The sequence below is a fragment of the Paramisgurnus dabryanus genome, chromosome 7, assembly GCF_030506205.2.
Source record: "Paramisgurnus dabryanus chromosome 7, PD_genome_1.1, whole genome shotgun sequence".
Taxonomy (NCBI): Eukaryota; Metazoa; Chordata; class Actinopteri; order Cypriniformes; family Cobitidae; genus Paramisgurnus; species Paramisgurnus dabryanus.
Genome location: NC_133343.1, coordinates 20,712,042 through 20,727,584, shown reverse-complemented (window position 1 = coordinate 20,727,584; position 15,543 = coordinate 20,712,042). Strand labels below are relative to the sequence as shown.

General features: G+C 37.1%; 1 protein-coding gene across 2 annotated transcripts in view; it reads left to right on the top strand.

Annotated features, from left to right (window-relative positions):
* The first annotated feature begins 1,320 nt into the window (after positions 1–1,320).
* raver2 (ribonucleoprotein, PTB-binding 2) overlaps positions 1,321–15,543 on the top strand; it is a 79,571-nt gene continuing 65,348 nt past the window's right edge. For both annotated transcript variants that reach the window (XM_065239876.2, XM_065239871.2), the window contains exons 1-2: positions 1,321–1,747; positions 7,380–7,446. In XM_065239876.2, coding sequence (XP_065095948.1) covers positions 1,424–1,747; positions 7,380–7,446 — 391 coding nt within the window. In that variant the 5' untranslated portion in view covers positions 1,321–1,423. The remainder of the gene's footprint in view (positions 1,748–7,379; positions 7,447–15,543) is intronic.

Genomic DNA, 15,543 nt, shown 5'->3' with positions numbered 1-15,543 from the left:
GTTAACCTCATAGTAGCACATGCATGTATCAGTGTCGAATTTACTCTGTCGTCTGTACATGAATAAATCGCCAGTGGTTTCGCTTAGGACCACACACACATTCACATAATGACTTGAAAACCACCGCCCACACATACTCAGCGCAGCTCCCAGAGATGGGTTCAAGGTTTTCTTCACCCCCTTTACATAAACACAAGCGCGTCCCAGATGCGCGATCCGCTAGCTCCGGCGGCACTCGCGCGCGCGCCCACGCGCTACTTTTCTAAACCATTGAATTATTCTGGTCTCCACTCAATCCCACTCATAGACGCGCTTAATCATGTGCTTTAGACACGGCCGTGGGTTCACGTTCAGGTGGAGCCGATGAACGCACATCTGTGAGTTTCCTTTTAGATGATTCAGAGGTGATGGGAAATCAGTAAAATAATGATTTTACTTTTTACAATTTACATATCCAAAGTGAGAGTGCTTTAAGATATACATTTTTATAAATATGCATGTTCCCAGGGATTTGAACCCATGACCTTTGCGCTGCTAACGCATTGCTCTGCTTATTGCTCACATTTGCAAATACTGAAATGGCGAACAGTATATAACGCACTGTCACTTTATATTTTTCAGCGTAAGCTATCGTGTTTTTGATTTTATGCTTTGACTACCGTTTCAAACTGTTAATTGTTTTGATGGTCCAAACTGCATCCAGAAATTGGGCAGGGTGCTTTTACAATGAGTTTTCCCAGAAGAGTAGGCTAAGGCGCGATGGTCTGTAAATATTGTTGCTGTGGGATGGGTAGCTCGAAACTGAAAGCGTTCATTCAGGGACATAAGGAGTCTGCCAGAAGATGGCATTTAGCACACCCACGAGTGGCGGCGGCATAAGTCATTCATTCCCACATCTCATCCAGTTTATAACAAATTAAAAGAGATGCCTTCATTTCAGAAACATTTTAGATGTTTACACAATTAATATTAAAAAAATCTCTCCACGCACAATAGCCAATAAAAGTTTAAATAATGTCAAGTTTACAAAATCCAGGAAGAAGACATTGGGAAGCCTTTATGAGACCACCAAGACCACCATAAAGCATTTAAGACCAGAAAATCATCGTAGGTTGTTTTAGGATGTATTTTAAATCGTTTTTAAATAAAATTAATAATATGTATAATAAAAACAGCAATTATAAACGAACTACTATTAAATAATTAACTCTTTTTAGTTATATATTATTGTAATTTGCTCTGCTGCTATTCTCCTGCATAATTATATTGTCATCAGAATGAACGCGTTAGTCTTTTAGAGATGATTTTACAAGTTGCTTAAGCGGGACAGTTCATAGGCAGAACGAGTTTAGTTTTCTATCGGTGGAGGTCGCCCGCCGTACTGCTGTGGGGGTGATCCACACTACTTTCAAGTGTGCCGTCGATGGGTTTGACTAGAAACACAGACGCCCACCTATCCGCTCTATCCGACTCACTTTCCACCGAGCGCTGCAAAATGGCGGCCGCTTCATCCATCCAGCCGCCGACCGTACACGCGACGAAGCGGGAAAATTCACCTCACCCGGAGTCTGACAGCCCCGCGAGCCGACAGGATGACGACGCAGCATCCGAGGGGTTCGCCATCCTCAGAGATCTACCGGAACTGGACCCGGAGGAGATTGAAAGACGTTTGGAGAAAACTCGCAGAGAGCTGAGCAACAGGAGGAAGATCCTTATTAAGAACCTGCCACAGGACACCACTAACCAGGTAGAGGGATTTCAATATACTAGCCTGACAGGTGAAAGTTGCTAGATGGTTCCTAGGATTAAAGAGAATAACTTTTCAGCGAGGGGTTCCTTATGGCATGGACAACATTTGTTAGTTTGTTGAGGTCACATAAATTGCCGTTTAGTTTATGCACGTTCAATGCTTGTTAAACATTCACCTGCAGAGCGCACTACTACCGTTCATTTAGCAGCCACAATAAATACACAAAAAAGGCGACTGCTTAAGATAATAAGTTGATAGAAAGTATTATTAAAACAACGGTTAGTTTAAAATAGGGATATGGGAGTAAATGGTTATGTTTAGTTGCATGACAGTGAGATAAAAAGACCTACACTATACTTTTAACGTCGGAAAACCGCGCTACCCAAAACATAATCCGCTTTAAAATAACTTAACATTAAAAAAATAACGTTAGTGTAAACGCGTCTATAAAACAAAATTAACAAAAAAAAACTGCTGAAAGTATAAGACGAACGCCCCGTATTATTTTTCTTGTAATTTATATTGTTTTTTTAAAATGATGCTATGTAACACACATTAACTCCTTACTGATAAAAGCATCAGCTCTCCTTCGTTCAGTTGGTAAGTGGACAAGTCACTTCTTAGTAGTTATGTTATAGTGGTTGTTGAATGCGTATTTGCTGGTGGATTCATTCGGAGATCCTGCAACTCTGAATCAGAGAAAAGAGCAACTGAGTGGGAGATTTTCATTTCTGAGATAAGGTGGCTGCTGCCTGTGGCATTTCCTACAAAGTTTTCCAACATTATTAATGTCAGTAAACATGTCGCATACGTGGAACCATGAGGGAGTTTTAATATTTTTTTTCTGCTTCGGGAAAAATCAATATCTTCCTCACGCTGCTCGTCGTTGTGTCTGCATATTGACAGCGCACTGAACGTGCACGTGCTTTTCAGGGGTTCATAAATATCTATCTTATGATTTCTGTGTGATAAAACACAATACAATACTGTTACAGCCTGCTTTGAGGCGTATAGCAGCTACTGCATATTGTGTTATGAACACTTAGAAACTTACAGAGGACTGCACTTTGTATCAGTGGAGAGTGTCAGGTGCACAACACCACTGTGTTCATGTCATCAAGTGTTGGCTTATCAGCATCTCTGTTTCTGTTTCTCATTCATACATACCCAATAGTTTGGCCTCTTACACTGAATAATTTAGGAGTAGGTCAGTCACAGGTGGGGGGCAGGAGAAATAAAGCCAGATGATTGGCTTTGTGTCAGGTGACTTCTGATGCACTTTATATTTGAGGCAATATCAATTTCCTAACTCTTATAAAACTTGGACAGTCCACTTTGGTGTTTTTGGTTTAGCAGATGTTGGACTGGAGTGATGTGGTGCATGCTCGCTCTGAACACTCTTTTATTTAGCACATACAAATATTTTGACAATGACAAGTATGTGCCTTTTAGGGCTGCAACAATCAATCAATTAAAAGGAGAATAAAAAAATCAATGTGTTTTTTTTTCAGTTAATTAAATAAATAATAAAGAAAATCATTAACAAAAAAGTACTTAAAAATTTTGATTTATTTTGCAAAATTAAAGGTATATTGTTACTAAATACTTAAATTGTTGTCATTAAAGAATTTTTTTGTGTTTTCCCAGTCTCGCTGGCTAATCAATAAGTTTTTAAACCCTTGTGTCTGAAGATTTCTGTCTATCTTCTGTTTATGCTTAGTTCTGATCTTTCATCCATTTAGCTGTTGATTCAAGTCCCCACAGAGCAAAGTAAACCCTTTATCTGAGAGGGCTTTTCACATTTCACTGCGTTTTACAATTCCACTATCTGGTCTTCCTCCATGAACATGCTCCTAACCATCAGCACGTGTCTATTGAAGAAGGTGACAGCAGTAGTGATCAGCCTTCCTCATCTTAGATATGTTAAACGTAGACAGTATTCCCAAAGCTATGACACACATCACAGGTTAGCTAATTTATTGTTTTATTTACAGATCTTCTTCTTCCTTTATTTATATAGCACAAGTAAACACAACAGACGTTGACCACTGTGCTTCACAAAGCATAAGGCAAAAAGATAGATAAAGTACATAAAACATTCAGAATGTAGAAAAGACATGGATAAAATGAATTTGAAGGAAATGCTCGCTCCAAAAGATACAACTTTAGTTTATGTTTGAACTCGCATACAAAGGATAAAGATCTCAAGGAGAGAGGCAGGCTATTCCATAGCCTAGGACCAACAACTGCAAAGGCACATATACAGATGTGCATGAAAATGGGTTACTGTGCAAAATGCATATGCAAAAAATAATATAATGAAGGTTAAATGATAAGCAATTAAGCGCATAGATACAAAAGGTTAAAGACTAAAAAATTGGTTAGTTTTCTTAAAATTGGAAATTTGGAAAACCCTTTAAAAACTCTTTTAATTAAATCCTCTCTCATACAATTAATCTGTGCACTTAGAGGACTTTGCTGAAAAATGCTATTTAACAGATTCTGCCTACAAACCGCTATTTCTTAAAGGGATAGTTCACCAAACATTAAAATTCTGTCATCATTTACTAACTCTCATGTTGTTACAAACCCACATAAATGTCTTTGTTCTGTATGTTAAATATTTACAAAGTATTCACATATTAATCACATGATTTGGTAGTGATGTAAATCGGACAGTTTATTACCATTTGATACAAAATCGATTTTCTCCCCCAGCGATGTGATTTTTCCAGATACATCAAACACTTCTTTGATGCGACTACAATTCGATTAATTTATTGATATTTTGATATTACGCCTAGTTAAGCAGTTATATTTTTGACTTACAAATGCAACCAAAATATATAACATTAACTTTTAATTAAACTCTTTGTAAATGGCACAACTCTGTCCCAATTGGAACATTTACAACAACAAACTAACAAAAATAAAAAAATCTTTTATAAAGAAAAATGAATAATGAGGGGCAAAATGTCACATAAAATCAAGCGTATGATGCCAACAGTTAAAGTCTTTTAGTATTTTGTGCCAAAATGTGCAATAGTGACAATCACTGAGGAAGTTTTAGAAAATTTTTAATTAAATTGAAAAATAAATTAATATAAAAAGCTGTTAAACTTAAGCATTTGATCTGTCACACAACATCAGATCGTACAGTCAAACAAGTGCGCAGTGGTCTCTTTTGAGAGATCTTTAAAAAAATCAACTGATCAACATGTCAGTCTTGTGTCTCTTTCGCTGTGTTTTCGCTGCTACAACCACTTTGTTGCTGCATGACATTTACTTGCTGATGCTAGCAGATGAAAATAAACCAAAATTTGCCCTTTGGCGGAAATGTGTAGATGGACGTTATGTCAAGGAATGAGGACGTGGAGCGTGTCAAAATAAAGGTACCTTAAATCGATTTTTTACGTGTGGCATGGCATCGATGCATCGGATCATTAGAAATAAAATCAATGTATCTCCATATCGATGTATTGTTACACCATATGATTTGCCTGAATAAATGAAGTAACGTCGTAATTCTGTATCATAATTATTTAATTATATGTTTTTAATTTGGCTAAGCTTCTTAATAGCTAAATATGACTAGTGTTAGGATCCTTACCTTGTGACTCATTCAATTCCTTTGACTCGGCTTTATCTCTCTGTTTCAGTGGTTCAAAATTTCAGTTCTTTATTTATGTCATGACTCAGCTATGTTTAGGAAAGTCCCCACATGGCCCTTTTCAAGTTATTAAAATGTATTAAAATATATTAAAGCTTCTTACCCGGCTGTATTGTGCAGTCATAGTGCAAGTTTCCTCAAGCAGTTACAGGCTGGGTGACATTGTGCTTTTGTACAATACATTCACATCATTACAGATCACAGATCTCATTTTGGTGGTGTATTCTCAGTCTTGAGTTCTCAAAAAAACATGAGCAAATGATTAACAAGGGTGCATAATTATACTCGTACTGTGATAAATTACTCTCTCCCTTTTTAGTTTTAACGTGCCGTTTTGTAATTCCTCCTTGTTAACACAGACATTTTGTTCTTATTAAGTCGCAGTCTCACGTGTACACACACTGATAAACAATATCAGGAACATTCATTTATCAATTAAAAGTTACTTTCCTATCCATCTCTCTTAGCCCTCAGATATTCCAGATGTTATTAGCTGATTTATTTTAATGGAAGTTTATACACAAACACATACACCGCAGATACACAGATGCTGCTCCTAACGTCTCAATCCATATCCAAGGGTCCTGGATGCGACCTTAAGCTTTTTGCCCATTTATGGACCATTGTAATGGATGTGTAATGCTTTGTGTTAAGAGAAAGCCATAACAGAGGCAGACTTTATTGTGTGGGAAGTGTCATGTTGACTCTGATTAGAGGCAGAGAGACTCAGTACATTGCTCTTTAAAATATCAGAGAACGTGAATTAAACCACCAAGCACATTTCTATGGATTAAACCGAACAGTAAAATGTAGTTTATGTATTGTATGTACAGTACATCATAAGGCATACATGTTGTATATGAAGTTTTGAATGGTTTTTAAACATATTGGAGGAGATACATTTTTTAAGTGCATATCCCGGACAGGGTTCAGATTAGTCCGTGACTAGGCCTTAGTTATATAAGGACATTTAAGTAGTTTTTATGAACATACCTTACAAATAAACAATACTGGTAAGCCAAAAGAATATGTTATATATGTTAAGATATGTCAGTCCAAGATGTTTATAAATTAAGGCAGCTCAAATATGCATTTTAGGTTGGGGTTAGGATGAACCCTTTCCAGGAAACCACCCCATAGTGTTCCTGTAGCTCAGAGCTTATATCTCAGAGATTAATGTTAGTGTAAAAGTGACAGCAGGCCTAAAACAACAAGTTAAACAATAATAAAAGAAATACAAAGTGTTTTTGCAGATAAGCTTTTACAAACATCTCACAAAGAACTGTTTGTTTCAGCTGAAATGTCATGAAAGGAGATATCACAGTGAACAGTAATCCAGCACAGGCACAATAACGCTCCCACACTGTTTTAATACGGTGTCCTCTAGTGAAAACAGAACTACCTTTTTGTCATAATTCAAGTGTGTCCTTTGGATGTTCCTTTTGTGAATCACGAAGGCAGTGTGGGCACCTCTGGTTTATCTCCCTTAACACATGTGCTAGATGTGACAGCAGGGCCTGCTTTGTGCATAAAAGGGAAGAGGAAGAGATTTATGACACGGTGTATGTGTGTGTTTATCTGATATTGTAACACTGGACACTCTGTGGTTGTGGCTGCCGTTAGGAACAGATTTTCATGTCCACGGCATCATTGTATATAGTTTCATAATGATAAAAGAACATTTTGTTTTTGTTGTACCCTATATGTGAATGATTTGGGTATACTGCTTACATAATTCTTTCTCCTAAATCTTAAATCGTACATAGATAAAATCATTATCCCTGTACAATATGTGTGCAACATGATTGAACTATAAGCAAATCAGTGAGGCTTCTCCTGAAATCCATACAGTAGTATGAGAATATAAACAAATGTTGTAGCATATTCATAGTTTCTGCTGCAACATTGCCTTTGAGTGCCACTTTTTCACCCATTTCTCTCTCTCTCAACCCCTTACAGGAAGTCCATGACATTCTACGTGAGTACGAGCTCAAATACTGTTTCGTGGACCGGAACAAAGGAACAGGTAATTGGTCTCCTTCAGTCATTCTACTGCTCTCATGTTTCTAATGGTCCTTTTCCATCTGAGCCATCAGAATCCAGAGTTTTTTTCACACCACACGTTTTCCTACTTACTGCATCCGTTAATATCCTGCCGTGGTAAATGAGCACTTAATGAGAATTGTTCTATCTTGACAAAAAAGTCGCAGACCTCTAGCTGCAGAAATGTTGTCTGTACTTTTAAAGTGAAATTTGAAGTTTTATCAAGTTTTTAGACAGATCTGATAACACAAGTGGATTTTATACAAAACAAGTTGTAGTAATCTAAAACATTTTTAAAATCTAACACACCTATAAAACTCCGACGTGTTTCGGCATACAAGCCTTCGTCCATGACGAAGGCTTGTATGCTGAAACGCGTCAGAGTTTTATAGGTTTATAATGACCAAAGTGTTTTAAAGGTTTATTATGACCAAGCCATAGCAATAAAGTCTTTTTTACTTTTCTACAGAGAGTGCCTTGGAGTTTTTTGTTTGTTTTTCATATATGATTTGCCCTCAAGCTAACATTTTGAGTCCGGGAAGCGCTCCTCTACAGACTTTTGGTGTTAAAAACAACCCAGCATTTTTTGCAGTATATTTGGTAATTAATGTTTTTAAAATGTTTTATTTTCCTCTATTATTTCATTATCAAGGATCTCCAAATTTTTTTATATTTTTTTTTATATTGGTCACCCTTTGTCTGTTGGTTTTGCAAATATTTTACCAATGAAAACTATTAAAAAGATCTTGGGCCCTATCTTGCACCCAGCGCAATTGACTTTGTCAGTGACGCATGTATCATTCGTATTTTGCACCGGCGCACAGCGGGTTTTTCCCTCCACAGACGCATGTCGGCAAACTAGGGAATGAACTTGCGCTCCCTGGGCGGTTCAGCGCAAAAAAAGAGTCGTGTTCCGGCGCAAACCATCCCTGATGCTATTTTGCGGTTTCAAAAAACAATTGCACAAAGACCAGAAAAAAAAAGTTTAAAGTCAGTGGCGCGTTGCGCGTTGTTCATTATGCTATTTTAAGGGCGCATGCTTGACCATAATGTATAGCGTGCACAACGCGCACACACTTTGCATCTAATCTACACAGATGCAACAGTTATTTTTGTAAATCATAAATTGTTACACTTAAAATATTAATACACGAGATAAGGGAAATCATAGTGGTGAGCATTGTGGTGATAGTTTTTATTTATTGTGTGGCTGCGTTAAAAAATTCTCATGCAAATAACGATTAAAATATTTTCATAAGTTTGTTGTGTGGCTGCATTACGTTTATTTTATGTAAATAATGATTAAAATGCTTTCATAAGAAACCTTAATGTATATGAACTTGATTTGTAAGGTTGGACCTTGCTTGCGTTTCTTGGGTCCGATTTCAAAGCCCCCAAACCCTTTCAGCAGTGAGGGTGGACGCAGCGATGTCCTCTCTGCTGGCGTCTGTGTAGAGGCAGATCCACCTTCCGTTACACGGCGTGCCTGATTTATGCTGGCAAGCTTGGGATTCCCCCGTCTCCTGACATCATTGTAGCGCTTGCGGCACAACGTCCTGGGGATGCCAGCTGATGAGACAATTGTGGCTATTTCCTCTCACGCCTGTTTAACCTACGCTGATTTGGGCGGATTTCTCCTATCCCCATACAAAACAACTTCTCTGTCTTTGACTGCTCTTACAAGAATGTGGGTCTCCTTGGCTGTAAACCGCTCCTGGCGTACGCCTGGTAAATCCGTCATAATAATAGCAACCCGCCATGGAACTTGCGCCCTTGCGTTTAAAGGGAATGTTGGATAGCGTTCTGATTGGTTTATTTGACGTTACGCCCAAACCACACCTATGAATACTGAACCTACTTCAGACCAACCCCTTATTGATTTGCGCCCGGCGCAAGAGTTATTTCTCACGCCGGGAAAATAGCAACAGCGCCCAGGAACCGCCCACTAACTCACTTGCACGTTGCGCTTCGCACTTGCGTTTCAGATCGTTAAAATAGGGCCCCTTGTGTCTAAACCTCATAACTGCATTGGATCCTCAAACTGTCGGTAACTGTCACCCACATATTTATACCATGTGGCTGTTGAGTGCTTTATTCAGAAATTTTCCACGGGTATGCATTATTTTTTGATAAACACACACCTACCCTGTCAAATGTCTTAAAATGACCACCAGAGCAATGTCTGTGGCAATCGTGGTATAAGCGGAATAACTGACGCTTCGCGTTGTGCCGCATTACCTTGGGTGTGCATTATTTTTGAATAATTCAACGGCCTGTCGACAATTATTCATATGATACGATTTCTGGTAAAATGTTTATATAATAATAACACATGCAAGATCTTGACCATATGTAAGCCACAATATCAAATGTGTTTTTCTAATTTTCTAATAAATAGCTTCTTTGGACATATGAGGTTTCTTCCAGACAGGGACAATTTTTGTTTATTTTTTGCATGAGTTGTAAAGAATGCATCATTTGAAGGTACATGCGAGGTACCAACCAGATTGCATTAATTTAATATAATTATAATCTTCTTTACGTTTAGTTTGATACAAATATAAAATATATTTAGTCCTATTGATGGGGTGCGACCAAGGTGCTATTTTATCTGATTGTTCAAAAAGCATCCTGTCAAATCTTTCAGCTTCAAAATTTATAAACATTTCTCTTCTAAATGCACAGTTTTGTCTTGAATTAATGATGTTTTGATGGGAACAACAAGCCTGGTCAAAATAACCAATGAAGACATTTTCAATATTCAAACATCAGTGCTTGCAAAATGCCCATAATAAAGGTAATTGAAATCTTGCGGCAAAAATCTATTTGAATTTACAACACGCAGATGAATAGCTTATTTACGCAGATGAATAGCATCATGTTATTGTTAGTAAACTTGTTCAACTTTAAAAATAATTGATTGGCTTTGCATCACTGAAACACTAAAGATAAAAAAAAATCAATAAAACCATAAAAAACAAAGCTCTTAAATATTCCAGTGTAAAGTAGGCATGGGCCGGAATGAGATTTTGGAGCATGATAACCTTAAGCAAAAATACCACGATTTCACAGTGTTGCGTATTGCCATTACAACACTAAAATGTGTTATTTTCAGATGCGTATACAAACAACTTTTCAGCTGGACACAATACATTTTATTTTTATGCAACATACAACATGTACACTCTAAAAAAACAAATGGTGCTATATAGCACCAAAACTGTTGCTTTGGATCGTAACCATAGAAGAACCATTTTTAGTGCCATATAGCACCAGTGAAGCACCTGTGTAGAACCATATAGGGGCCATATAGCACCACTATAGCACCACATATGGTTCTACAAAGCACTATATGGTTCTACACAGGTGCTTCAAATGGTTCTTCTATGATTACGAGCAAATAACCACTTTTGGTGCTATATAGCACCGTTTGTTTTAAAAATAAAGCCTTAAATTCGAATATTCTTTCAAAAAAAGTGTAATATATATAAGATGTAAACATCAAAATCAATTACATGACTTGATGATTTAATTAATTTTGCTCATACCTTGGTAACAAGATCGCAGAAAATTTGATTGGTTTTGAAACCGACTCTTTAAAACCACAGTATACCTTGAAACCGGTAACCGACCCATGCCTAGTGTAAAGCATTTATCAAAAGTATCTATTCTAAATAGCACAATGTGATTTAGCCAAGTAGGACATGTTCCTGAATCAACGTCCTTTATTGGACCTGAAACAATATTTTCATCATACAGTTAGCCCTAATCCCATTTCTACTCCTAACCTACCCTAGACCTAAACCTAGCCTCAACCTTGAAATCTGATTTGTTGAAAGGATATTATGTCTGTATTGTCTACAAAGATGTCCTACTTAAATCATGTAGGGAATTTGCTAGGTAAATGAGAGGTTGTACAAACATTAACCATTAACAAAGAACAAACCTAAAATAGCATTTATTTTACCTGCACAGTGGTAATGAGTTTGACCCCAGTTGACACATGATTGATTGATTGATAGGTAGGTTGTTTCTGGATAGGCAAAAATGTTGGTTCATATCTTGCTGAAATCACACTAAATTGATAGGTGTTCAGTCATACTTTTAGACATCTACCTTTCTGTGTAATTTCAAAACACCTGATCCAGCTTGGAGATTACTTGGAAATTACCAGCAGGCATGTTTGATTGTGGAACTAAACTCTTCACAAAAGCAGGATTTCAGTAGCAGTATTGAGGATCACTGATATAAATCATGTTAAGTGTGTGCACTCCGCACAGTTGCCACAAATACATCTGCAGATTTCACACATAGGTATTTTGTATAGTCTAGTGCTAACCCTATGGCTGATTATCAACCTGCACCTTAAAGTAATATTGGAATCCTGTCCCTCTGAATGTCGTCAGTACCTAAATCCTCGGGCAGCATGGCAAGCATTCCCACATGCTCTCATTAGCAGTATCTGGGGATAAAGGTGAAACGCAGTGATGATCTCATCCTCCAGCCGTTCTGGGCTTGTCACCTCCTGCCAGCACCCCAGCAGATGCTCCGGTTTCAGGGATGCCTGCATGAGGTGCGCTGGAACAGTGGATGTGTACTTCTCCTCTTTCAATACAGAGCCGAAACTCACTCCACCTCTTGTGTTGAAGGATTTTACAGTTCGTTAATAGACCCGCTGTTTATGGGAAGCTACAGTATAACCATTGGAGTTGAGTTTAACTAAAATATACATGGAGTGTGAAAAGAATAATGAATTACCAAGAGATGAAATGAGGAAAGGCAAGGAAAAATTGATAGAGACTGTAGAGAAAAAGAACGACAGTTTATATGACAGTGAAAAAAGTCAAAAGGAATCTACAGAAGAGAATACTTGTCTTGCCTGGCATACAGCCCGGAGCTGAAATGTGCTCTTGATATTCCCGATGCTAGAGGCGTACAGTAAGGGAATTACACACCTCCCCCTTCTCTCTCATGTTATAGCTGCATTATGAATGTTCCTACTGTAGGCATATCAATGATATGAACATATGCTTTTAAGGCCTGCCAGAGAAGAGCTGCCTTCCAAAACCAAAATAGTGACAATAGTGGCAAGCTCTCATTTCAGATGCTCGTTACAAGACGTGCAAGTCTGATATCAGACCTGTCCTGTGTAAGGAGCAGTGCCAGGTTTTGCTGGCTAAAAGTCTTTTCATCTTACTTTTATTGCTTAATGTACGCTATTGCCAGCTGTCACTGGGCCTGTACCCTTTCAAAAAGTACCATGTTGGTACCAAAGAGTGCACACTCTAAAAATGGCTGGGATATTTTTGACCAATAATGGTTAAATGTTGGGTTTAAAATTCCCCAATGCTGGGTTGTTTTAACTCAACTGTCGGGTTATTATACCTAGGGATGCACCGATAGGATTTTTTTGGGCCGATACCGATTTAAACAGACAACTTCTGGCCGATACCGATATTAAACACGTGTATACAATACTATACAGTTGGTCTATTAGCTAGTTTATTTCTGCATCAAATTATTTTTACTGAACATGGATTGGATCTAATTAACATTTAACTGACCAACATAATAAGAGAGGCACAAATTAAGCTAAAACAAATATAAGAAGACAGCATGACAACCTTCAAAGGTGGTTTTTGCTATTTAGCATTTATTTTATTAACAATAACAAAGCATTTATTTTATTAAAAATCATTTTTTTTACATATAATGGATTTCTTTATGCAGTTAATTAATAAACAATCGGTATCGGCCTTTCTCGTGCTATTGCCGATATGCTGATGGTTTCAAATTCATCAAAAATCGGCCGATAAATATCGACGGCCGATACATCGGTGCATCACTAATTATACCCCATGGTTGCATAATAACAACCCGAAATTGGGACATTTTTAACCCAGCATGTGTTCTGTCCAATATTTTCCCATTATGGGTCAAAAGCACCCAGACATTTTTAAAGTGCATATTAGTACCTCAAATGTACATATTGGAACCAAATGTATACACATCTGTACCTAAATAGTACATATTTGGACCTTTTTAAAGGGTACTGCCCAACAGCATGGGACTATCTTTGGACAATTGTTTCTGATGTGTGTATGTGTGTGAACAATAAAGTAAAGTAAAAAACTGTTAATGTGGTGGGGGAGTTTTGCTGTATTTTTTAGGTAATTTTTTCTCGCATATTTTTTTCACATAAATATTTTTGAAAAAATTTAAATTTTCCAAACAAAAGTCATACAGAATATACTGTAGCAATAAAATATTTTTCTTCATTGTTTCATTAAATGTATTTAATAAAAATATTAGCTAAAAGAAAAATAATAGCAGAAATATTGCAAATATTAAAAGGCACATTTCACTTTTTTTTTTAAATATGCTCATTTTCCAGCTCCCCTAGGGTTAAACCTTTGATTCTTACCGTTTTGGAATCCATTCAGCTGATCTCTGGGTCTGGCGCTAGCACTTTTAGCATAGCTTAGCACAATCCACTTTCGATATTTTTCCTATTGAAAATTTGAATCTTCTGTAGTTAGATTGCGTATTTAAAAGTTGCAATTTTCTAATAATTGAAAGTAACCAAGGGGACTATTTTCGGGCAGTGTGTAATATCACTATGCCTGCTGCAGCCATGTTACATCAGCAAAGTCCTTGAATTATTACGCCAGAATGATAGCATAAATCCTAGCCATATCTGACTAGGAAATCAGCTTTTAATTTTCTGTCGGTTGTAGTACACAATCTAACTACAGAAGAGTCAAGTATTAAATAGGAAAAATATTGAAACTCTTTGGTTATTTTTTAGCGCGATGCTAATGGTCTAATCAGATTCAATGGATTGTGCTAAGTTATGCTAAAAGCGCCAGACCCGGAGATCAGCTGAATGGATTCCCAAACCGGTAAGAATCAAATGTTTAACTCTAGGGGAGCTGGAAAATTAGCATATTTTCAAAAATAGTGGAATGTCCCTTTTAGTGTCCAATATCGATGTAATATTATATTACATATGTCTTTACTGATTCTCACCCGAACATAACAAGAATAGAGATAATTTACACCGTTGCATTACACACAGTACACAAACCTGACAAGCTGAATCTAATAAAATCAGCTCAGTTTTGCAAATCCAACAGTGTTTTATGTTTGAAGCATCTTTCGAATAGGAGTTGTGTGTGCGTAAATGGGTCCCATGTTTTTAAATGCCAAACAAGACTGGTGGACATTGGACAGCTCTCTCCTTTACAGGCTGTGATTCCTCCAGCTTTTAAATGTTTGGATTGCCTGGAAAGGATGGCAGCTGCTCTTTAGGGCTGCACCAGTGCTATGTTCAATAAGTGGAATGTTGCTGATGTAAATAAAGAACCATGCTGCCTGACCTTAAGTGTACTTTTCCCTCTTTCGGGCGAATAAAAGCTAGTGATGTGTGATTGTATCCATTTTCTGCAGGACCCTTTGACTAGACTTTATGTGTAGTATAGCAAATATTTTAACATGAAACCAATATTTGGATTTTTTGTTTATTTTATCAGCACGTTAAAGGTCTGGTGTGTCATATCTGCAACACTAGTATCACCAAACCGAATAAATGTTTCCAAACTGCACACTTTCTGCGACCTCTCACATTGTCATTGTTCGAATGAAAAGCGGTGAAGTAATTTTCATATGGCCACAGATAAATGGGAATGGTAACAGCTGTATTCAGGTATATTAAATCTCCATGGGTGGCTCATGCAAACAGAGCAATGGTTTGTATCACATAGCCACATTGTGTATACTTTTTGCTTATAGTTTTCTCAACCTGTTATCTGTAGGTCACTGAAAAATTTCACTTTGTAATTCTCTGAAATTTCAAACATTGTTTTTGTGAGACATGATAATACAGGAGATATATCCAAATGAAAGAGAAGATATTTAGATTTAGGGAGACAGAAAAGGTCAGAGAAGAAAGTTCAAGTTTTTTGCTTTTCCATTTTTTTCCTGTTTTGTATAAAATGTTTTAGTTTGTACCAGTCACAAGGAAATTGACTGGTATATTTTTATTAAAAATTGTTATTGTAGGGCTGTACATAGATTAATT